This window comes from Cygnus olor, chromosome 7, assembly GCF_009769625.2.
Source record: "Cygnus olor isolate bCygOlo1 chromosome 7, bCygOlo1.pri.v2, whole genome shotgun sequence".
Classification (NCBI taxonomy): Eukaryota; Metazoa; Chordata; class Aves; order Anseriformes; family Anatidae; genus Cygnus; species Cygnus olor.
In genome coordinates this window covers 18,252,045-18,273,866 of record NC_049175.1, presented here as the reverse complement: position 1 = coordinate 18,273,866, position 21,822 = coordinate 18,252,045, and the positions used below count along the sequence as shown (strand labels likewise).

Here is a 21,822-nt window from a genome sequence, read left to right as displayed (position 1 = left end):
GCCTGGCACGGTGTTCAACTGGTGGGGTTAGGAGAGCTGCCTGCAAGCCCTGCCACCAAGGTTTTATTTGAAGTGCCCTCCTCTTCACTTGCTGGGGAAGGTCTCCCTGGGAAAGAGCCTGGGTTTCCCTGTTACTGGTATTACTGGAGCTGGTGAGAAACTTGTTATGGAAAATAGCTGATAGCAACTGAGCGCTTTTTTTTTTTCTTTTTCCTTCCACCCTCCACCAGAAGGGACTGTTTTTTGGCAGAAAATAGCCAGGATTCATTTTTAAAGGTTACAGCCAACGTTTTTCAGACTCTTTGTGCATGTCAGGACAAACACCCATACAAATATACATGCCCATCCAGACACACAGTTACGAACGTGCTTTTCTCTGCAAAAACCATACGATATATATATATATATATGTAAGGCTCCCCGCAGAGATCCCTACACCGAGGAGCTGTTTTGGGGTGAAGCCCCTTTCCCCACCGCACCCTGCCGCTGTCCGGGGATGGCGGGGGAGCCCTGCGCCCCTCGGGTGCCCCAGCGGCGGGGACACAAGGGGGGGCGGCTGCCGGCGCTGAGCCCCTCGGGGGACCCGCAGCATCCCCCGCGTCAGGCCGGGGCCGGGGCGCGCTCCCCGCGGAGCCGAGCGCGGAGCCGAGCGCGGAGCCGCGCAGCAGCGGGCGCGCAGGGTGCGCGCCGCGGGGAGCGAACAGCAGATTGCGGGCAGCCAATGGCGAGGGCAAGCCGAGGTGGCACCAAATTTCCCGCAGCCAATCGGCTCGCGAGGGGGAGGGAGGATTAAAAAAAAAAAAAAAAAAAAAGGAAAAAAAAAAAAAAGCGGCCAGGCATCATGCGAGTTGCCTGGCCCTCGCCATCCTCCTCTTCCTCAGCATCCTTCCTCCCGCCCCCCGCCCCGCCCCGCCCCGCCGCGCCTCCCCCCCCGGGCACGCCGAGAGCCGGGCCCCCGCCGCGCCGCGCCTCGCCTCGCCGCCGGCCGCGCTGACCCCGCGCATCTCCGCCGCGGGCAGGGGGTCACCGGGAGGCCGGGGCGTGGAGAGCCCGGCCCCGCTTAAATAGCTCCGCACCCGCCTCCCCAGCCGCACAGCTCGCCGGGCGAGGGGGCCGACAGGAGGCAGAGTCCCGCAGCCGCCGGGGACAGCCGCGCACCGCCGCCGAGGAGCCGAGCCCTGCCCCATGCCTGCGCACTTGCTGCAGGAGGAGGTAAGCGCGGAGCTGCGGGCGGCCCCGCGCCTCGCCTCGCCGCGCTGCTTTGTCTCGGCCTCGCCCCGGCCTCCTTCCTCGCAGCCTCTTCCCTGCGCCGCCGCTGCTGCTGCCGGCGGCGTGGGCAGCCACGCGTGTCCGTGCGCACTCGTATGGGCGCCGATGTGCGTGGCCATCGCCGGGCGGAGGCGATCGGTGCGCCCTTGAGGCTCGCGCGGAGGTGGCGGAGGGAGCGGGGGCATCCGCCGCTGGGGTTATCTCCCCGGAGGGGGCTCGGGGAGGTGGGGAGCACCCTCGAATGAAGTGGGCAGAAATTACAGGCTTGTTTTAAAAACATCGATCCAAGCCTGCTGGTAGGGGCTGTTGATGAAGGTCCGTTGCGGCATGAGGTCGTGGGGTTTTGATAGTGCTCAGACCGTGATTTTTATTTCTCCTTCTGAAATAAAGGGCTTTTACTTAACAGCGCTTTTAAGCCAAATGTTGCAGCAGGGAGCGTCTCTAGGACAGACGCAAGGTGAAAGTGGCCAGCTGCCCAGATGAAATGAATGACTGTGTCTGCATTGCCAGAGCCAAGCAAACATACAATGGGGAGACAGCCCATTTTTGGCATAAGACAGTCTGAATAACAACCCGGCAACAGGAAGAGATGTAGAGTTGTTGGATCTCTAGAGATTTTTTTTTTTTTGTATTATTATTTTTATATTTTGCCTCCTGGCTATCACCCTTTGCCTGAGGGGAACCAGGGGCTGATCCTGATGCTCCTGCTCTTGCGTTCTCATCCTTTCCACCTCTGCCTGTGCCAAGGAGTGGGAGGTAAACCACAGTCCCACTGCCTTGCCTATCGCCAGCACGCAGGGTCTCTCCCCATCCTTTTGTGCAGGTGCTGTGACCTTCCAGGGATGCTGTGATGTAAATAATTGTATTCTTCTCACCACCTGAAATGGATGCCAAGGACAGTGTGCTCGGACCACGTTCCTTGGTCTTGACGTGTACTTTGGGGCATATCCTAGAGGCTGGGAAGAATCCTGTCCCTGGGTGACGTTGGGCATATTTAAATACAGTGGACCTGAGATTCAGTGCCCTGGGGCCCCTAGGCTGAACCCATCGCTGGAGTCTTTGAGCTGCAGCTGGTTGTAGCGCTGGCTGGCTGCCAGGATCACCTATTGAGTGTTCGTTGCTGGTAGGGTATGTGGGGAGGCGTGGAGATGGGGGAGCACATCTGTTCTGCAGATGAGAGCTGCCAAGTCATTCAGAAAGGAGGGAGAGCTCTTGAAAATGATTTAGTTGGCTCCCTCCCCCTCTCGTGTGTAGACCCCAGATCAATTCCCATTCTGTTTTCCTTGGTAGGAGCCGCCGGAGCTACTGTGGCCATAAGGGGATAAAAATCCTTTCTTTTCTCCTTGTTTCCCTGGTCTCCAGCTAAATAGCTGCCCACTTCTCCCTCCCTTTTCCCCCTCATCAAGGCTGTAAAGGTAGAGCTGTATTTCACAGCTGTTTTATAACCCTTTTGATTTAAGGTTAGTTTACATGTGAGAAATGACCAGTTCAATTATATCAGGGTAATTCTAGCAGCAAAGGCATGCTGGTAAAATTCCTCATGTGGCTACTGCGATGCTGGGAGAATGATTTTTTTTTATTTTTTTTTTCCTCTCTGCTGTTTCCTTTGCACTCTGCCTCCTCCTCCTCTGCTCCCGTGTAACTCTGACAGTGACATAAGCTATCACGGAGGAGAAAAAAATGCAACTCCAACCCCACATTCTTACTCTGGAAGCAGCATGTCCATATGGGGAGCGTTACCCGTCTAATTATACCACCAGCTCTCTGTTGGGAATTTTTCCTGCATAGACAAGTCTTAGGTTTTTTGGTAGATTGTCTCCCAGCCAAGGAAGAAAACTGTGCCTTCCTGCCAAAATGTCAGACGAGAATATCTGACACTTTGGAACAGGCAGGACTTTTGCTTGTCTAATCTCTGGATTAGAAGTCATTTCTCGTGGCTCTTTTTGGGGCGATTGCTGAATCCTCCAGCAGCTTGGGATATCACGCCCTCAAACTGACATTAAATAGAAAAGCAGGGAGGGATGGCCCGTAGCCGGGATGCCGAGGTGGCTGGTCCCACACTCAGCGGTGCCTGGATTCACTGGAAACATCAGGGTGCTCAGTAGTATCCAGGGTTTTTCCTTTCTAACTGGGATACGTTCGATTCCAGAAGGAAAAACTTAGAGAGCTCCTCGTGTAGCAATCGTTTTACTTCCCAAATGCGGGGAATCTCCCAGCTTTACCAGCTCCTCCCTGTACGAAGGTATGTCTGTAACCCTCTAGTTTCTACCCTTGGGAAAGGGAGGAGTTGGGGTGGCCACGTAAGCTGCCTGGCCTGATTTTAATGCCTCCCTCAGGAAACTAGGCCATGGCAGAGCGGTGGTCTTCCACAAATTCCGAGTGCCTGGGGTTCAATCTGCTTTTGATTTGGGAAAGGTTTCTGTCTGGAAAGGAGCTCCCCGGCTGCAGGCTCCCGGCTTTGCTGCGGCCTCCCCCACCACCCTGTCTCTCCTGCTCCTGCCGGGGGGGCTTCACGGCCCGGCTGCCGGAGAAGGCAGGCAGCGCAGGGCCGTGGCCTTCAGGCAGGAGGCAGACCGGGGCAGCGTGCCCCCACCAGCCATGTCCCACGTGCTCAGCACCTCTGGCGTGTGCTTGGGCTCGGGCCCAAGGAAGGGCTGCGAGCGCCAGCAAACACGCGGCTGTCAGGATGGAGATGGAAATCGGTGATTCAGGGTTCAGTGACCTGTCTCATTAGGGTCAGTCCTGCCTGTGCCTTTCGTCATGCGTGCCTGCTCGGGCGGGCTGTCACTGCGCCAGGGCAAACAAGCATGTGGAGAGGGAATGTTGTGTCATGGTTACAGGAGGGAGCCGGGAGCCAGACCCAACGAGCTTGCTCCTTAAAACTTCCTATCCCTGCATTGGTGGCCTCAGCTCACGGGGTTGCCTTCCCTTGCCTCAGTTTGCCTGTGGGTGGAAAAACGGGAGAGGGATAAGAGGCTCAACGGCAGCTGTGAAATAGGAGCTGCAGGTCTGACTGGTCTCCACGCACGAGGTCTTGCTGCATCCTAGCCCGGGTGGTGAGGCATGGGGATGTGAAGAGCCCCCCCAGAGGAACCCCCCGTGGATGCTTCCCGATGCTCCCTTGTGATCCCTAGTGGGGTTACACAAAGACACAGGAGGTCAGGAGCAGCCCAACAATTGAAAATAAAATCATATTTCAGATCATATTTCTCTCCCACCTCTTTGTTCATTCACAAGGTTTCCTTTATTGTTGTCTGCTTGTGCACATGCCCAGACTGCAAACCCACCTTAAAAACGCCCACTAATAAAACTGAAGGAAAATAAAAATCCTTGCAGCCTGCAAAAGAACTCACCAAAGCCACTGGTGGATAAAAGACTGGCTTTCAAGACTTTTTTTTTTTTTTTTTAACTTTCTGCATGGTGTCTGCCGTTCACCTCCTCCCCCAGGAAAGAACAGGCTTTCTCCGTTTTGCAGACCATCACTTGGTGGGGCCAGAGTGGCTGTTCTTGGTGCCAGGGGCTAAGCTGAACAAATGGAGCCTGCCAGGGAAACTGCAGGCTGCGAGTCGTGGTACTGCCAGCCTACCTGTTCATCTTGCAGCTTCCTGCATTTGTAACCACCGATTTCTTGTTTTGTTTTCCCTCTTTTCTTTCTCGAAAACACCCATTGCCACCTCTCCAAGGAGTTCTCCTCCGCTTCCAGCACCACCACTGTTGGCACTGTCACCTCCCGGGTGACCAAGAATGGGGATGCCGTCATGGAGAAGGACTTACTCAGTCATGAGGACTTGGCAGCAGCCCGGGGCATGGTAGACGATATCTTCGATGAGACCTACCGTGAGAAGGAGGGCCCCAAGCCTCCCATGCGATATGTCTGGAGGAATATCATCCTCATGAGCCTGCTGCACCTAGGGGCCATATTCGGGTTGACACTGATACCTTCTGCAAAGATCCAGACCTTGGCATGGGGTAAGCACATTCCTCTGCTTGTTTCTTGACATCTGCAAATATTGTTGTTGGGTGGTGATGTTTTTTTCCTCCATGCCTGCAGACTCAGGGAGGAGAAAGAATTGGAGGTCTTCTGTTAGAAGGAGGTGCTCAGCCAGCTTCATAGCAAGCTGTGGGAAGGCATGATAGAGTCTCCTGTAAGGTCATGAGGGGGAAGAATTTGGCAGGGGACTGCTTGGCTGTGTAAAGGGTAAACTTGTTGCATAGGCACTAGACAAAATGTGGGAAAGATCTTTCCTCCTACTTTACTGCATCCTTGCAGGCTCATGGAGGTCCTCTGCTTGACTGGCCATTACAATGTGAGCTGGCAGAGGTGGGGGCCCAATTTTCTGGTACATTCAACCCTCTCAGGAATATTCCTGATGTTGACTGGGGAAAAAAAAAATCTTGACATGAAGCAATTCTGGTCTGCTAGACTTGGAAGTAGCCCCCACCTGAATGTGCAGCCACTACCAAGTTGAAGCACAGAAAATGTTTGATGGAGCACTGTGACAGTCCCAGAAAGTTAGGAAGAAAGATACTAGCAAGAGCACTTTCAAGGGTGTCTGGGAATGCAAGATATAGGGAATTTGGTGAGAGGCTGCTGCCAGAAATAAAAACCATTCCTGCCCTTACCAAGGGAGGTTGTATAGCCTGCAGAGATTCCGTATGTGTGAAGGAAAAGAGACAAAATACAGTTATTCTGAGGGTAAAAGTCAAGAATTAAGTCTGAAGTCCAGTCTTGTACCATTCTTATAAAAGCACAGATTAGACTCCATCATCCCAGAATTAAGGCTGACAACTTTCAAAAAATAAATAAGTGGCTCTCCAGGCAGCAAATTCCAATGGAAAGCACAACCAAGCAGAAGGTAGCTAGGAGAAGCTCCCCTTTCTGTGAGACCTTTCCCTGGGCAGGAACCAAAATTCTCCTTTGACTGCTTGAAAGGCAGCTGGGACCAGGGCCTGAGCTGCTGGGGAGCCTCACTTTCCATGAGGCTTTGTGTGGACTCCCAGAGGGTTCAATAAGCCAAACTGTTCCCAATGGGGAGGTCTAGAGACTGCATTCAGCCCTGGCCTTTCTGTGAAGCAGGGCATCCTGAAATAAAAAGCCCTGGTCACATTTGAGACCTGCTGGCATGGCTGCAGTGCTTTTAGTTTCAGTGGTGCTCCTGCAAAGTGCTGAGTTGATGGCTGGTGACAGGCCCCATAGAGGTCCTCCTGGAGTTGGACAGGCCCCAGAGATGTCCTCCTGGAGTCTCTTACTCTGCTTTGATGTCCGTGTTGGATGGGACCCTGGGACAGTCACAGTCTCAAAGCCTGTCCTCCTGACAGCTGTGAGCTAGGGGCATCGCAGCTGGGCTGGGAAGGAGATGGCTTCCTGGGCTGCCACACTGACTTTGTCCCTCTCCTACCACTAGAACATCTCACAGGCAGAGGCCTGGGGATGAACATCACTGGAGGCCACGGGACTCAGATGCTGGCTAGAGCATCAGCGGGGACAGAGGCAGTGTTCCCTGTTCCCTCACAGTCACTGTGGCCTTTCACAGGGCAGTTATGAAAGAAAACTTTGCTGACCTTTCCCTTGTGAAAATTTGACAGGCTTCAAGGACGGGCTGTGCTCTTCCCTGGCGCTGGCAAGGCTGGGCAAAACACGTAGCCTCAGCACAACCTTGGAAAAGTGATTCTGGGCTGTCTGTGTGGTGGGAAGTCCCATTCCTGGGCTCATGGCTGCAGGCAGGGGCTGTCGACTTGTCTCACATGCTGTGATGGCAGCCAGGGTCATCCAGCCCCCAGCCAAATACCCTCAGGGCTTTGGGGCAAGGATGAGGGAGGGGGTAAGTCTGGCTCACTGGTTTCATTCTGCTGAGATGTGCTGTGATTTCTAAATCCATCCAACCCTTACCCCTTGAGCTCCCTGGAGGTACTTAAGTGGGCTCAAGCATCTTGATCCAGAAGGTTAGTGATGTCTTACCCCCCAAAATGATCTCTGAAGCAGTGTCCTTGCAATCATGTGCAGGTTCGGGATATCTGCATGGCATCCCACAGCACTTCATGGGAATCTGCCTTGCTTTTTTTCCTGCCTCCAGTCCCTCCCACTCCCCTCCCTCAGTCAAATCCGGTGTGAAGTGCCAGTGGCTGTCTGGCCACTGTGAGGCACTGCATGATTCCTCAGTGGCTTCTGGAGTGACAGTTGGCCTGGGACAGGGAGAAGGAAATGGATTTTGGGGAATTGCATTGTCTTGGACTGGCTGAAGATCCATCCTGTGTTAACAGACCTGCAGTAGCTCCAGAGAGCTCTCTGTAGAGCTCCCTGTCCTACGTCACTTGTTCTGGGAAAGGACCACCATTTCCAGCACACACAGCTTTCTCAGCTGATTCCTTTCTTTGGGACATACAGGCCTCTGTGACTGTCTTTTCAGTGACTTGCTGTTATCTTCCCAGCACCCCCTGTTAGTGAGGACTACAGTTCCCATTCGAGCTAGTGAGAAGAGGACTACAGTTCCCATTCAACACACAAGGATAGAACAGCAGGGACTTATTTTGCTCCTGACCATATGCCATGGGCTCATGGCAGAGCAGTTCTCCCAGTGGTAGTTTTGGAGCTGCTCGTTTTGTTTTTGTTTGTTTGTTCAGACCATTTGTTCCTTAGACTGCGTACGTACAATATAAAACCAACATGGCCCCAGATGTTCTCTGTTGTGATGCTGCAGGCAGCTGTAGTGCCTGGTAGCTGATCTACCTACTGTATTTTTTATAAGGAGTAATTCCCTGCTTATATCCTCTTCATCTAGGCCACTGTCTCCTTGATGTTTCTGTCCCTCTGAAACCAGTTATATTGGTGACTGTGTCCTCTTTTGTTTTCATTTCTCTGTGTGCTAATTCCTCATTGTCTCTCAAGCTCTCCAGCCCTGCCTTCATCATTGTTTGCTGTTCTGCATTGCTGTGTGCATTGTATCCCCTGATCTCTTTCTGGTACAGAGCTTCCCAGAACGAGCTGGGGTTGTTGATCAGGTGAAAGCTCACCATATCGAGAGCTCTCTAAGCTGGCTTTCTGGCCAGCTCCCCTCTTTATTTATTCTCATCTCCACAGCACTTGACAAAGTCTGGCTCGTTCTCTTTCTCTTCAGGGATCACGGGCAGATTTTGTGTCATTTGCCAGACTCTGCCTGGAAGGGCAGAATGCAAAGGTGATCGACAGTTCCTTCTTTCACTGCTCTCAGCCTCTCACAAAATACGATTTGTAGGGTGTCTTCCTGGCCCTCAGGTGCAGCAGAGAGAGAGATGTGTAAACCCCTGTTGGCTTGGCCAACAATGTTTATAAAACAGTGACAGCTCCTCCTGGCTTGGTGCTCTGACAATACCGTAACTTCTTGCAGCACCAGTGGTGGCAGAAACATGGGTTGGTACTGGTTTTTGTTGCTGCTGCATCACCTTTGGACTGAGGAGAGTCTTGCTAGATAATTTAGGTAACTGGCAGCCTGAAAATCTCCGCCAGTACTACCCGCAGGAATGTGTCCAGCAAATTGTTTACAGAAGTCTGTTGTTGCTTTCTCATCAAGGCCGCTACTGGTAACACCTCTCTTAGTGTCCTCTCCAGGCTTTACTAGCACGGAGGGGAAGTTCTGATTTTTGCCAGACAGGGAAGTCAAAATTTAGCAACAGTAGCTCCTATTGCTCCTTCTAAACACTGTTCCCCTTATGCAGCCTGCATGCATTTCTTTGCTCTTGGTATCTTTCTCCTGAGAGCAGCAGCTGTCTTGATATCCTTAGGAACAACCTGGCTAGCAAGGACTGGGAGGCAAGGAGGAAACAGTCCTGAGCTGTGGCTTTCCCTCCCACTGAGCAGAAGCCCAAGGACACTTGTTGGAGCAGGGACACCTCTTCAAGTAAACATCCTTAGTGTTGAATGCAGGTGACAATGCCTTTAGCACATTCCTGGCTTCCATCATAACTTGAGGTCTGAATCCAGGTCACAAAGAGGTGAAGCCTATTGAGTCATATAGGCATGACTGAATGTGAAATGTTTTTGGATTCATTTTTTGGACCACTGAGTGCATATTGCTGCTAGTGGTCATAATTCTTTGTATTCCAGTTGTAAGGGGTCATTGACAACATCACCTGTGAGGTGACAATGTTTTGGATGTTGGACACTTCAAAGCCACAGTCATGTCACGGTACAGAACATGATGTTGAAACCTCAGCTGGTGGAGTGCCTGAGTCCTTGAGTTTGGGACAGCATCACAGGGCTGCTATGAAAACCTGGGCTACTTTATCTTGCCTTCTGTTCTCTTTCCAATTCCCATCCTAGTGAGCGATCTTGGAGAAGCTTATCTTTGTTCCCTGTGAGAAGCTCATTCCCTGGCTATGCCATGTTTTTGGGGATGAACCCTCTGAATCATTAGGATTCTCTGTTCCAGGTTCCAGATCCTGTTCTTGCAGCAATTCTCACTGTCACGACCTACATGTCTGGTGGAGCTAATAGCCCCCAAGTAGAGTTCAGTTTTCTGTGGGGCTAAGTGCCATGTCTGCAGAGCCTGAGAATCAGGTCCTTTCCCACAGAATGTGTCTGCTCCTTAGATAAACTACAGCTATTGTATAGGGGCAAGGGGCATGGTAGCACAGACTTAGAGTTATGGGACTCTTCTCTAAGAGCAGTCAGCACGAGCTGCTGCTGCTTGTGGGCTTTGGATGAAGGCTGTGACTGCTCTGCCAGGGCACCTGAAAGCTGTGGGTACTCTTCCAGATTTTTAACAAAGTCTTTCAGTTAAGACTACCCAGAGTAAGTACTGGGTTATCCGGTTTCTGGGTCTGTCTGTGTCCCCACCATGTCTCTTTTGTGTTTCCTTGTGCTGACTGATATGTCTTCATTGTTGGTGTCAGTTTTTGCTGTGGGATGGAGATATCCACAGGCAAATGTTGAGAAATGCCTGTGTCAAAGAGATGCTGGACAGCTTCCTTCTTGCAAAACTGAAATACCACAGCCTTCAGCCAGACCCATCTTCCCAGAGGCCTTTTTTAATCAAAAAATTCCTGGTCAGCATGTGAGGGTTAACTAGAAAGGGAAGCTTGAACTCAGGGCTATAAATAGGGCCTGTATTCTCCTAACCTGGCATTTACTTTCTAGTGCCATTAAAGATGATGAAAGATTGCATAGTTCAATTTCTGTCCTCAGTGCACCATTAACTCTCACCTACTTACCCCACAGTGGGGAGCTGGGCTCCTTCCCTAGAAAGTTGCCTCCCACATCCTTGATCCGACATCTGTTGCAAGGTGCCATTGTTTTTTCCACTGACTCCCTGTTTGGTGTTTCTCATGGAGTATATACAGATAAAGTATGCACAGGTTTGAGAGATACTGCTCTCAGCTCTGCTATAAACTCATCACTCTTCAAAACCTCCCTCAGCTGTTGAGGTGTGCACAGTAGGTATAAAGTTGCCCAGAGGTTTTATGAAATATGGTTTGCAGGGTATAGCAGCCTATGTCCAAGGGAGAATGGTGGTGTGTCACGCTCGTACTGCTACTAGGATGTGTTTGAAACATCCAGGAGGAGGTTATGTTGTTACTGCAGTGTCTGAGGTTCTTCAGATCAGAGTCAAATGTTAGGTGCGTTCTCCAGGTTTGCTTTCTGTATGAATTTGTGTAGATAGTGACTGATTTAAAACAAGTTGAAATCTAAAACCAACAGTAAACTAGTCATGAGATGGTTCGTAACTTTCAAGTCAGCATCACCAGGCTAGAGGAGGCCCTCAAGGTGTCCAGAATAAGTACTTTCTTGTCAGAGAGGCCGAAGGTAGACCTGAACCAAACACCCTGCTCCAGCATCCCTCCCTCTCCCCTTCCAGGTCTGACCAGCTTTGTGATTTTTGCTCAGCTCCATTATCTACTGCAAAGGCCAGATCATGCTGCATTTGCTTTCCTTTTCATGCCCTGAAAGTCAGTTATGGCCAGTGATTGTACTTCTGAGGGACTGCAGAGGCCCTGGAAGACAGGAGGCAGAGGTGCGCTGACCGGAGACGTGCAGTGGCTTCTGCAGCAGGCCTGGGAGCCAAGGGAGAGGATGAGGCCAGGAAGGCACAGTCAGAGCAACAGGCAGGGAAGGTCACTGTTACACAGCATGATTGGGGTGAGAAGGATTTGTGCAAGTTTAAGGGGCCGAAGAGGATGTTAAATCAGCTGAGACTGTCCTTTAGTAGATAGGAGATTAGGTTTGGAATCTAGAAATACAAAAAGGTGGCAGAGAGAAGGAAGAGGGAGCAGGAGATGATAGAAAATAAAGCCTGGATTATTCACTGAAGAAACAGGGCAACAGAGCCCTGCATATGCCTCAGATCTCCAGACATGTTTCTGGCAGAATATCTATTTTCTGAATTCAAGATAAGGTTGATTAGATCCATTTGGCTGGACTGAATGGTATCATCAAGCATACTGGTCCCTTTCAGTGGGCAAATGTGTAAGAGTAAGAAGCTGCTTGCAGGGTTGAGCCAATTGGCTGAAATCTGCAAATTTAAACCAGGGACGGAGTTCCTGCGGGAACTGGGAAGATGTCACTTCCCCCAGCAGACTGAAGGTGGATCAATTGACACGTGCACAGATGTGCACCCTTCCCTCTCAATTCCTGAGCTTATAGTGCAAATCAACTGTTGAATGCCCTCCATCTTTCTGCCAAATCTCCTGATCCTTCCTTCCTAGAGAGTCAGTTTTCAGATCCAGTTTCTTTATTAGCCCCAGCTTCCTAGCATAATGTTGCTATGACCCTATTAAGATCATTTCTCCATTTAGGACCAAATGCTGGAACCCAGGTTAATCTCCAGAGGCCCAAGAAAGGCAGGGGAGACAAACACATGATCTGGAGGGAGAAGAATGTGGTTTTTCACCAGCTCTCAGAGAGGCAAGGAATTCCCCTCCGGACCTGTGTGGAAAGGGAATACATGAAGCAGTCTTGAGGAAGGGGGATCAGAACGAGCCTGGGAATGAGAACCTCTGGGCAGTTTTAAGTCTGTGATGGGGATGAAGGTGAAGCATCAATGGATTGGTTGATTAGATTAGGTCTTTTTGATTAGATCTTTTTTCTGGCCAGTGCTTTTTTTTTTTTTTTTTTTTTACTGTCCTAATTTGCACCTTCTGTGGGTTTTTCTCTTGCATACACAGCTATGGGGGAAGGCCTGCCTTTGTGCCTGAAACTTTGCTGCAGGCTTACTTGCTCTAACTGCTCCAACACTTTAATTTCCTCTCCAGCCATTCTGTGTTTCGTGGTGAGCGCTCTGGGGATAACGGCTGGATCTCACCGCCTCTGGAGCCATCGGTCCTACAAAGCCACGCTGCCCCTGCGGATCTTCTTGACTATTGCAAACTCCGTGGCCTTCCAGGTAAGCACCTCCTCCGTGTGCTGCTGGTCCTCAGAAGGAAGTGCTCCCCTGAATCTGTGCCTCAGACACAGGGTTCAAGATTAAGATAGATTCCTCTCTCCTACTGCATCTTGTTAGCAAACAACCTGCCTTTTCTTTCTAACACTGTGGTGCCAGGGTCTAGCTTGTCTTCACCTTATCCCTTCAGAGGGTGACTGTGAGATGACCTGCTAATGAGGTGGGGGAAGGACTATTCACCAAGGCCAGGGGTAGGAAAGCTCTCCAAAGCAGGAATGTACCCTTCAGTCAAGTGCGGTCCCCTGTGCTTGCCCTGGGAGGATCTGTGAAGGAGGTGTGGAAGTGCCAAGTGCTCTCCTGGTGTTCAGGTTGCCTCACCTTCTCCTTGTTGCACTGTTGATAAGGGGAGACACATCTGTACAGCCTGGGGAGCCAGTCTGTGGAATTTGCTGCGGCAGAAAGACCAAGAACTTGAGGTTATGCATTTAGGGGGATGCTTCTTTCATTCAGAAGAATGATGGTTAGGAATAACCCTGTTATTAAGTCATGCCACTGGCTTCCAGAGAGAGTCATCCCAGGGCAGTGATGTTTCAAGGAGGGGAGGGTTGGGCCTATTCAGAGTGGCCCAAGTGACTGCAGGCAGCTGATAAGCTTCTCAGGATATTGCTTAACCACTCACGGGAGCACTTCACCATCCACAAAGCAAACAAATTGGGAAGTCCTTAGGGACTGTAAATAGTAGCAGAGATGGCCCTAAAGAAGTCAGAGAGAAAACCCCAATTGGATTGGCACATAAAAAGCGTGGCAGTCTCTCCTGTTTGCTGCTGTGATGCAGCTCTAATGCACTCCATCTTCAAACTGTACTCAAAATGACTTCATACAGGCTTGCGACTGTGTAGGAAGTGCTGGGTAGTGCAGCAGGATGCAGTACATTCTGCTAGAAGAAGGTGCACAGAAAAGTGCCAGTGCTGTGTCCTTAAATAATTTTCCAGTTGAGGTGTGGGGAGAAGAGTAAAGCCCAAGTGGGACCACCTATTTTAAAGCCATTATCTCTTTGCTCTTTTTGTGTAGCTGTAAAGGATATAATTTCATTGACATGTAAACAGAACAGGGTGGGATTAATTTTTCCAGCTTTGGAAAACTTTCTAAAACACTATTCACATTCCTGTTCACTGTTAGTACCAAACCAGAGCCTTCCATGAGGAAGAGGAAGGACCAAGCTGTTGATTCCAGCTGCTGGTCCAGCACTCAGCATGGGAACAGGATGGGTTGCTTTGTATTGGCCAGTCCCATACAAAAAAAATCTTTCACAGGGTTATAGGGCAGAGGGGAGAAAGAATTTGCTGAGTTATTGCTATAGGGGATAGGAATAGACAAAAATGAGAGACAGATATTTCAGCATCAATAGGAACTAATCCAAAGTTTTACGGAAAATTCATTACCATTCCTCCTGAATTTTTCTTTTAATAGTTGCTTTCAATTAGTTCAAGACAGTTAATTTTCAATTTACCTCATTCCTGTTAGTGGTAGCAGCTCCAAGATCAGACTGATAATTATTAAGGCCAGAGAAGACCACAGATTATCTGAGGTCCTCCAGAAAATGCCTGTTGGCTGTTCAGAGACTTGTGGTTTCAGAGAATTTGAGACTTCTACATCTAGCAGCTCCTCCACCTGCAAGACAAGACAGTTGCAGCACAGTAAAAGCTCTTCTAGTTATAGCCTGTAGCTGGATACTCTCAAGGAAGGAGGGTTCTCCTAGGCTTTGCATGCTGATCTGAGAAAGCCAAGGTTGGAGTTAGAGGTCACCACAAACTAAGATCTGCAGAAAAGGTATAAGCTAAATTTTGGATCAAGATTCTGACGTTTCAGCCTTGAGCCCCCTGGTATGCTTGTGTACGTGGTGTGATGGAGGTACCATGCTCCAGCTGGGGTACATGATCTCTTTCCAGATTTGTGCCTGCTGCCTCCAGCAGAAGGCATGGTACGTAGAAGTCCTACATACTTATGAGATTAAAGAGCTGGTTATGCAGTAGAAGAAACAGGAGGTGTGCTTGGATCTGTTTCTTGTTTCCTAGTATGCTGTAATACATGGCTTTGAGCACGTCAAAATCTTGGTGTAAAGGAACAAATACAGAAATCTATTCTTAAAACTGGCCAATACAAACATTTCCTAATACAAATGATGAAAACTGACATTTTCCAAATCGTATTGATTTTGCAGATTAAACTGAATGGGTAAAGGGGCCGAAAGGGATGATTTTTGGTAATTGTCACTGAAGTGGTGTGTTTATTCTATTTCTAAAGTGGGACCTGCCTTTTAAGATAATTTGATTTCCAAGAAAACTAAAAAGGGCCCCCAAGTCAAACAGATTTGGCAATCCCAGGAAAAGTAAGGCAGGTTGACCCATGGAAAGTGTCAATGTGGAGGGAAGGGGCAAGTTGGTCAATCCCAGCTGGCAGCGTGTAGGGACAGGGACAAATGACCAATAAGTGCTGAGTGTGTGAGGGAGGAGGCATTGACTGCCCAATTGGGACCAGCTATTGCAGGGGTGGGGGAACAAATGGACCCATCAGAGCCTGTGGTGCTGTGGAGGATGTGCAAACATTGATTCGAATAATAATAAAAGAGAGAAAAGAAGACCCACCAAAGAAACAAATTTTGAAGACAATTAAAATGGTTGAGAAAAGAAGATCCAATGCCTGCTTTAAAAGTCAAAGAAAACAAACAAAAACAATCAAACACTAAAGAAAGTTAGCATGACCAATACAAGTTCATGTTAACAGGATTTAGTTGCCTAAATGTTTTAGGCCCTTTTGTAACTTTGAAGGGATCATTTCTAGCCTTGGCCCTAAATCTCTGCTCCCCTTGCCTTGCAGAATGACATCTACGAGTGGGTCCGGGACCACCGTGTCCACCACAAGTTCTCTGAGACAGACGCAGACCCCCACAACGCTATGCGGGGCTTTTTCTTCTCCCACATCGGCTGGCTGCTGGTGCGCAAGCACCCAGACGTTATAGAGAAGGGACAGAAGCTGGACCTGAGCGACATAAAGGCTGACAAAGTGGTGATGTTCCAGCGGAAGTGAGTTCTGGGGAGAGCCCCAGCACAGAGGTGGGGTGGGCTGGGGAGCACAAGCACCTTTGATGGAGCACGAAGGGGACTGAGGGTATCACAAGAGAAACGTGAGTCTTTGGTCTGCCTGAGCCTTTGCTGTGGGATGAGCTCTGTGAGAAATCAGCCGTGCCTCTCCTGCAGGAAGTATTTGGGAGCTGGTGCTGCTGCCAGCCCTCCTACACCCCTTTCTCCCATAGTACCTCGCCAGCAGCGGGCTGAGTTTCCCACCACAAAGCACCTTCACACCTGCTTGCCCCCAGCCCAGCTGCTGCTTTGGCTGGCCCAGAGCCCACCCGTGGGTGCCTCCAGGCCATCCTTGGAGGAGCTGTGGTATGCTTTCCAGGTCATGCCTCTGCCTCTCTCCCACCAGTATGCTGGAAACGGTGTGGTGAAAGGGGAGTTGAAAATGGGGACGTGAGAGGGACAGTCACTGGGAAGGACAGTCTTGATTCACTCATGCCTCTTGTGTGGGGTCTCAGCTTGTCTGTGGCTGTACTGGGGCTAATCCCCAGAGGAGGCGAGCCTATCACCAGGTCTGCAGGGATGGGAAACCGAAGTCTCCAGGAATGGCTTCTGTGTATTCAGGGTAAAAGATGCAGGGCTCAGGGTTGAAGTATTTCTGCACTTGATTTTCCCTGTATAGTTCAGGCAAGCGTGAATCCTCCAAATGGAGGACTGAACCAGCCCTGCCTCTGCCACTTAACCATTTTCTCCTGGTCCTTTCCTTTCCAGATACTACAAGCCCTCGGTGGTGTTGCTGTGCTTCACCCTGCCCACTGTAGTGCCCTGGTACTTCTGGGATGAATCCATCGTCATCAGCTTCTTCATTCCAGCCATCCTGCGCTACACCATAGGGCTCAATGCCACTTGGCTAGTGAACAGTGCTGCTCACATGTTTGGCAACCGGCCGTACGATCAGAACATCAACCCACGGGAGAACCCCCTGGTCAGCCTGGGGGCCCTAGGTACGTTCAGTGTCCATGTCTTTCACTTCCTTGGTGCTGCAGCTGTTTATGGGAATTTCTGTGAATCCAGGTGTCCCCATTTCCCCTGCAACCTTCCCCTCCAGCCCTGCAGTTTTTGCATGTGGGGAGGTTTCCCAAACTGGTCACTAAGTACACAAGGGCAGTGGGGTTATCAGCTTCCACCAGCCTTTCTGCAGCCTGGAAAGGGCTCTGTTACACTTAGCACCTCCTTATCTCAATAGCAATATTTTATTTACCCTGCTCCAAGGTCTCTCCGCCCCATTTACCAGGCTGAAAAACTTGTGCTGCAGTCCCTGCTTATCTCTCTTAGACTTCTGTATTGAAAGACAGCAGACACATATTTGGACATATTCTTAGGGCAGCTGGTGACTTTTGGGGTACTTGAGGATGAGACGAGACAGATCTTATGTGTTTTCTGAAGTTTTGGGAACCTAGGAAAGTATATCCTAGAGTCAGCATTTGCCCTGATCTGTTCTCCCAAACCCACGTCTCAGCTGTTTTGCATCCCTGTACATTAGCGGGTCTGCATTGATTACCACCACTGAAAGATCTGCTCCTGGATTTTTAGTAGGCAGGAATTTGAACTGCAGAGAGCCAGGGGTTAGGAACAGGAGCCCAGGCAGTGTCACTGAAGGTGTGAACACTGAAGCCTGCCTTGACACCCCCCAAAGCAGGGGGTAGCTGTCTAGGGTAGGTTGCTTAGTAGAAGTCTGTCTGCATTACTGCCATCTGGAAATGCCATTTGGATTTTGGCATTAGGACTATCGGTGCTGTAGGATTATTCATTGGCCTCTCCCGGCTTGTCATGGACTTGCTGCAGGTCTAGCTGGTAGCTCAACCTGTACTAGGAGGTTTCTCATAGTGGCAGAGGAAAAGGCATTAGGATTCCCCCAGTGAACCAGAGCCTTTCTAGGTTCCCTGCAACATGCTCGTTTTCCTGCAAAGTCCCATTGCTCCTCTATGGCTGTCATTGCATCTTTTGGGCCAGCCCAGGCTTCTTCCAGTGCTGGGCCATGCCCAAATGAGATGGGGTGGATCGCAGAGAGAATTAATTTGGCTGAGAGGAGAAAGCAATCTAGAGTCAATCCAGAGTCTGTTCCAGGAATGTAGTGCTTTGGGCCAAGTGAAAGGGGCCCTAACCGCTAACTTTAGAGCCCTGCAACATCCTCTCCCTGGTCTTCTTTTGCAGGAGAAGGCTTCCACAACTACCACCACACCTTCCCCTATGACTACTCTACCAGTGAGTTTGGCTGGCGTTTCAACTTAACCACAGCCTTCATCGACCTCATGTGCCTCCTGGGGCTGGCCAGCGATCGCAAGAAGGTCTCCAAGGAGGTCATCCTGGCTCGGAAAATGCGGACTGGAGATGGGAGTCACAAGAGCGGCTGAGTTCCTACTCCCCTTCTCACACACATCCACACCTCTCCTTCCTCCTTTTTTCTCCCTTTCTCCCTTCCTGACCCCTCCGAACACGCTGGACAAAGGTTTAATGTTCTGTTTACTAACTACTGAATAATGCTACCAGTTTGCTTAAGATAACGATAATGAGTTTTAACCCCCTTCCACACTGTATTTTACATGATGTATTTAAGATCTGGAGCTCTGCCTTTGTAACGCAAGGCCACCCCTTTCCCTCCTCCCCTTTTCGTTCTCCTCTCTAACCCCTCTGCCCTGTCTTCTGCTTTACTTTGTCCCTGCCTCCCCCGGTGGAGGAGCCGGTAGGAAGCAGCCCGGCCATTGCAGCTGGCTGTACCACGGAGCTGAGGGATGCCAGTACCAGCCAGCTGAACAGTTGAGCCAAAGTCAGTGACCCTCTCCCCAAAACTCCCTCCCCTCCTTCCTCTGTCCCTCCTCCTTTCTCATGGGTTGCTGACGCTTGGCACGGCCAAACCGCTCCCTGAGATGAGCAGCCCCATCCCCTTCCCTTGCCATCGGGTGTAGAGTGCGGGGAGTTTGCCTTACCCTCCCTGCCTCTCTGGCTGGAGGGAGGAGAGCCCCAAGAGTCTCTGAGAGCTCCAGGCAGGTCTGCCGGTGGCCGTGGGCACCACCAGGGGAGCCTCAGCGGCCTTACGGCCTCCTCCCTCTGGCGTGTCCCACAGGGCTGGAGGCAGAGCCTGGCTCGGGACCGCACAGCCCCTTCGGAGAGCCGCAGAGCGGAGGGGACAGAGGGTTGTGCCACCAGCCTCGGGTGGCTTTGTTGGGTGCTGCCGAGACTGTGCCAGCAAACGGGACTGTGCCAAAATGGAGAGGGGGAGAAGGATGTAAACCAAAGCTCCACCAAGGTGTTAAGCTGCTTTATGTGCTGGAGGAACAGGGTCCCCACAGGGTGGCAGGTAGACGTCCCGGTGTCCGTGCATGTCCCGTGGGTATGCCTGTGCTGCGTGCAGGGACGCAGGGGACAGGGACAGCGTGGCGAGGGAGTGCCTGCGGGCTCAGGAAGGGGTGAGGACATCTTAGAGGACCGATGGAGCAGGTCTCTCTGTCCACATGGGCTCTGCTCGGTCGATTAACAAGTGCCTGACAAACACCGAGACGGAGCCAGGCGGCGAGGAACCAAGGTGGCTTGCAGCCCTCAGCCCCTTGAGGGATGGGGGTGCGCTCCCAAGAGAGCATGGGAAGAGAAAGCAGCTCCTCCTCAGTCCCTCAGTTCGCCTCCCAGACCCTCGCGACCGCCACCTCACTCCTCAGCCTGGAGAGCACGCCGCTCGTCCGCCGCGTGGGCAGCGCGGGTGGCTGAGGCAGCTTAAAGGTCGGTTATATCACCAGGGCCCCGAGACAGTGTGGGCAAGCAGCTGAAGGGTGTGTTGGGAAAAAGAAGTCCTCGTGGGTGTTGTTTCCTGCAAATTGCAGAGACCGCAGCTGGAGTTCAGGCGGTTGGGCTTTTGGTGCAGTGGCCCTGAGCCCCTCACCAGGCTGAATGTGCTTTTTATTTCCCTTTTAACTCCCCATATCATTATCCACTTTTATTTTTTGCTATTAGTTGTAGCAATAGTATCTGTTGTGTTGCTTAAACGCATCAATGGAGCTGGAGGAAAGCACGAGAGGTGACCAGGAAGGGGTGATGCTGGAGTGGGGTTTGTGGCGTCTCCCTTAGTTTGGGGGCAGGCAGGGCAGAGGGGGCACAGGTGCCCAGTTCCTTGCCCTGCTCTGCCACGTAGCAGCCAGGCAAGCCTCGCTGGAGCAAGCCTCTGCAGCTTTGCTTTCTCCTGCTGCTGTGATACACACCAGGAACCAGGACAGCTCTGTGATGCTCTCCTTAACTCTCCTTAGCTTGATACTCAGAAAAGCAGTCCTCCTCTCCTTTCACCTCCCTGCCACAGCCTTGTTACTGCTCATCACCATGGCCCTTCAGGGCTCTGAGCCACCGGGAGAGATGTGGTCTCCGGCTGAGAGATGTGATGGGAGGATGGAGCAGGGAGCCCTTTGGCTCCTGGCGTCCTAAAGGCAGGCGGCAGCTGGCTGGAGGCAGCATCCTTACGGCCCCCCTTGCTCTGCAAAGGGGCTGTGGCTATAACTGTATCCTACCATTTAAAAAAAAAAAAAAAACAACAAAAAAACAAAACAAAACTTAAAGGAGAAACAGTTAGCTCTGAAAGTGTGGGCTGACTTCACTTCCATCTAAACCCCTGTGAGGTCCTGGAAGTCTCCAGGGAGGATGAGTTTGCTCCAGCCAGTAATTTGAAAGGGGTTTGGGGAGGGGAGAAGGTGAGGAGAACAATTTCCTTGCTCCTGGTGCCCTTAGCGTGTTGTGTGATATACCCTACAGTAGAGAAGCGTGCCGTGACATGCTGCAATATCTCACATCCTCTCAGCAGAGAAGCAAGGTTTGACATCAAGGGTTCCTTTCAGATTTCAAGTGCTGATTTGGGTCCAGAATCTGGAATTAGGGTGGAAGCTGAGGAGCAGTAACCAAACAGTCCTGGTGTTTGCCCAGTCACTTTAAAGGTAGATTGGCAAATATCTCTGGGTGCCTTAAATCTTTCTTTAATATACATAGGAGTATTGACAGCTATTTGCCGTTTTTTTTTTTTGTTTTGTTTTGCTGAATTATGAACATTCGAGGGGTTTCTTAATTATTTAATTGCCTACATTGAACTGTGGGTGCAGGTGATTTTGAATGTATGAGTTAGAAATTTTTGTTAGATTAAGAAACAGATACAACAACACTTTAAGTAGAATTTTGTTTGATATATATATATATCTATATATACACCTATAAATATATATATATATATTTTTGGTGGCATGTTTGTATCCTGGACGCATTGTCTGTATGTTTAGCGTAAATGAGTCTGTGAGAGGTGGTAGTGGATGAGGCAGCAGCGGGACCTCATGACTAGAGCTTCTAGTTCTCCTGGGCTCTGCTCCCAGGTAAGCTACTTGCTCACTGCGTGCTTTTGGACAAAGTCACTTAAAAAAAAAAAAAAAAAACACCTCTCTGTGCCTCAGTTTCCCTGTCTGAAACACGGGGCTACACCCTGCCTCTCCAGGGCGCAGGGAGCAGGAGGAGGCAGGCGTACCACACGCACACCGATGCCGGCGGAAGCATTTGTTTTCCAAGACCGTTCCCAGTCCTGATGGTATCGTGAAGAGCAGCTGTCCAAGCGTTGGGTGTTTGGGGAAGGACTGGAAAGCTGAATCTGCACATTGTCTAAGCTCTGTCACTGTTGAAATGAGAGTAGGATACGATTTTTCACAGCTTAGGGATTTCTGCATAGTAGTATCTCTGTTTTGTGTACTGGAAAAGAAAAAAAAAAAAACCTTTTTGAAATAATTTCTACTAATACGGAAACAGACATCTGGTTGTGCTGATCTGAAATTTTATTTGTTCATAATAAAAATGTTACTTTAAGGCGTGTTGGGCTGGTGACATGGCGGGCTGGGTGAAGCGCGAGAGCTCCTGCCGGGGCTATGCGGTCCCGTTTCCCAGTGCCTCCTCCCTTCCACGATCAGCAGGAAAGGGCAGAAAAAACCTCTGCCTCTCTAAGGGCGGTCAATGAGCGGATTATAATGGCTTTCATACTCCAGTGCACGGCGGTGGCTGGGCACGCCTTCTGCTGCAGAGCCAACTGCCCGCGCCGCCGGGTTACTGCAGGTTAC

General features: G+C 50.6%; 1 protein-coding gene across 1 annotated transcript; it reads left to right on the top strand.

Annotated features, from left to right (window-relative positions):
• Positions 1-933: 933 nt before the first annotated feature.
• On the top strand, positions 934-21,574 carry SCD (stearoyl-CoA desaturase). The gene is made up of 6 exons (XM_040563326.1): positions 934-1,212; positions 4,953-5,238; positions 12,493-12,623; positions 15,498-15,703; positions 16,469-16,701; positions 17,912-21,574. The coding sequence occupies exons 1-6, from the start codon at positions 1,186-1,188 to the stop codon at positions 18,109-18,111; spliced, it is 1,083 nt and encodes a 360-aa protein (XP_040419260.1). The 5' UTR covers positions 934-1,185; the 3' UTR covers positions 18,112-21,574.
• The last annotated feature ends 248 nt before the right edge of the window (positions 21,575-21,822 follow it).

Coding starts and splice junctions, on each gene's coding strand:
- SCD (XM_040563326.1), top strand. CDS start 1,186: ATGCCTGCGCACTTGCTGCAGGAGGAG. Junction 12,624..15,497: donor CAAACTCCGTGGCCTTCCAG/GTAAGCACCTCC, acceptor CTTGCCTTGCAG/AATGACATCTACGAGTGGGT. Junction 16,702..17,911: donor GGTCAGCCTGGGGGCCCTAG/GTACGTTCAGTG, acceptor CTTCTTTTGCAG/GAGAAGGCTTCCACAACTAC.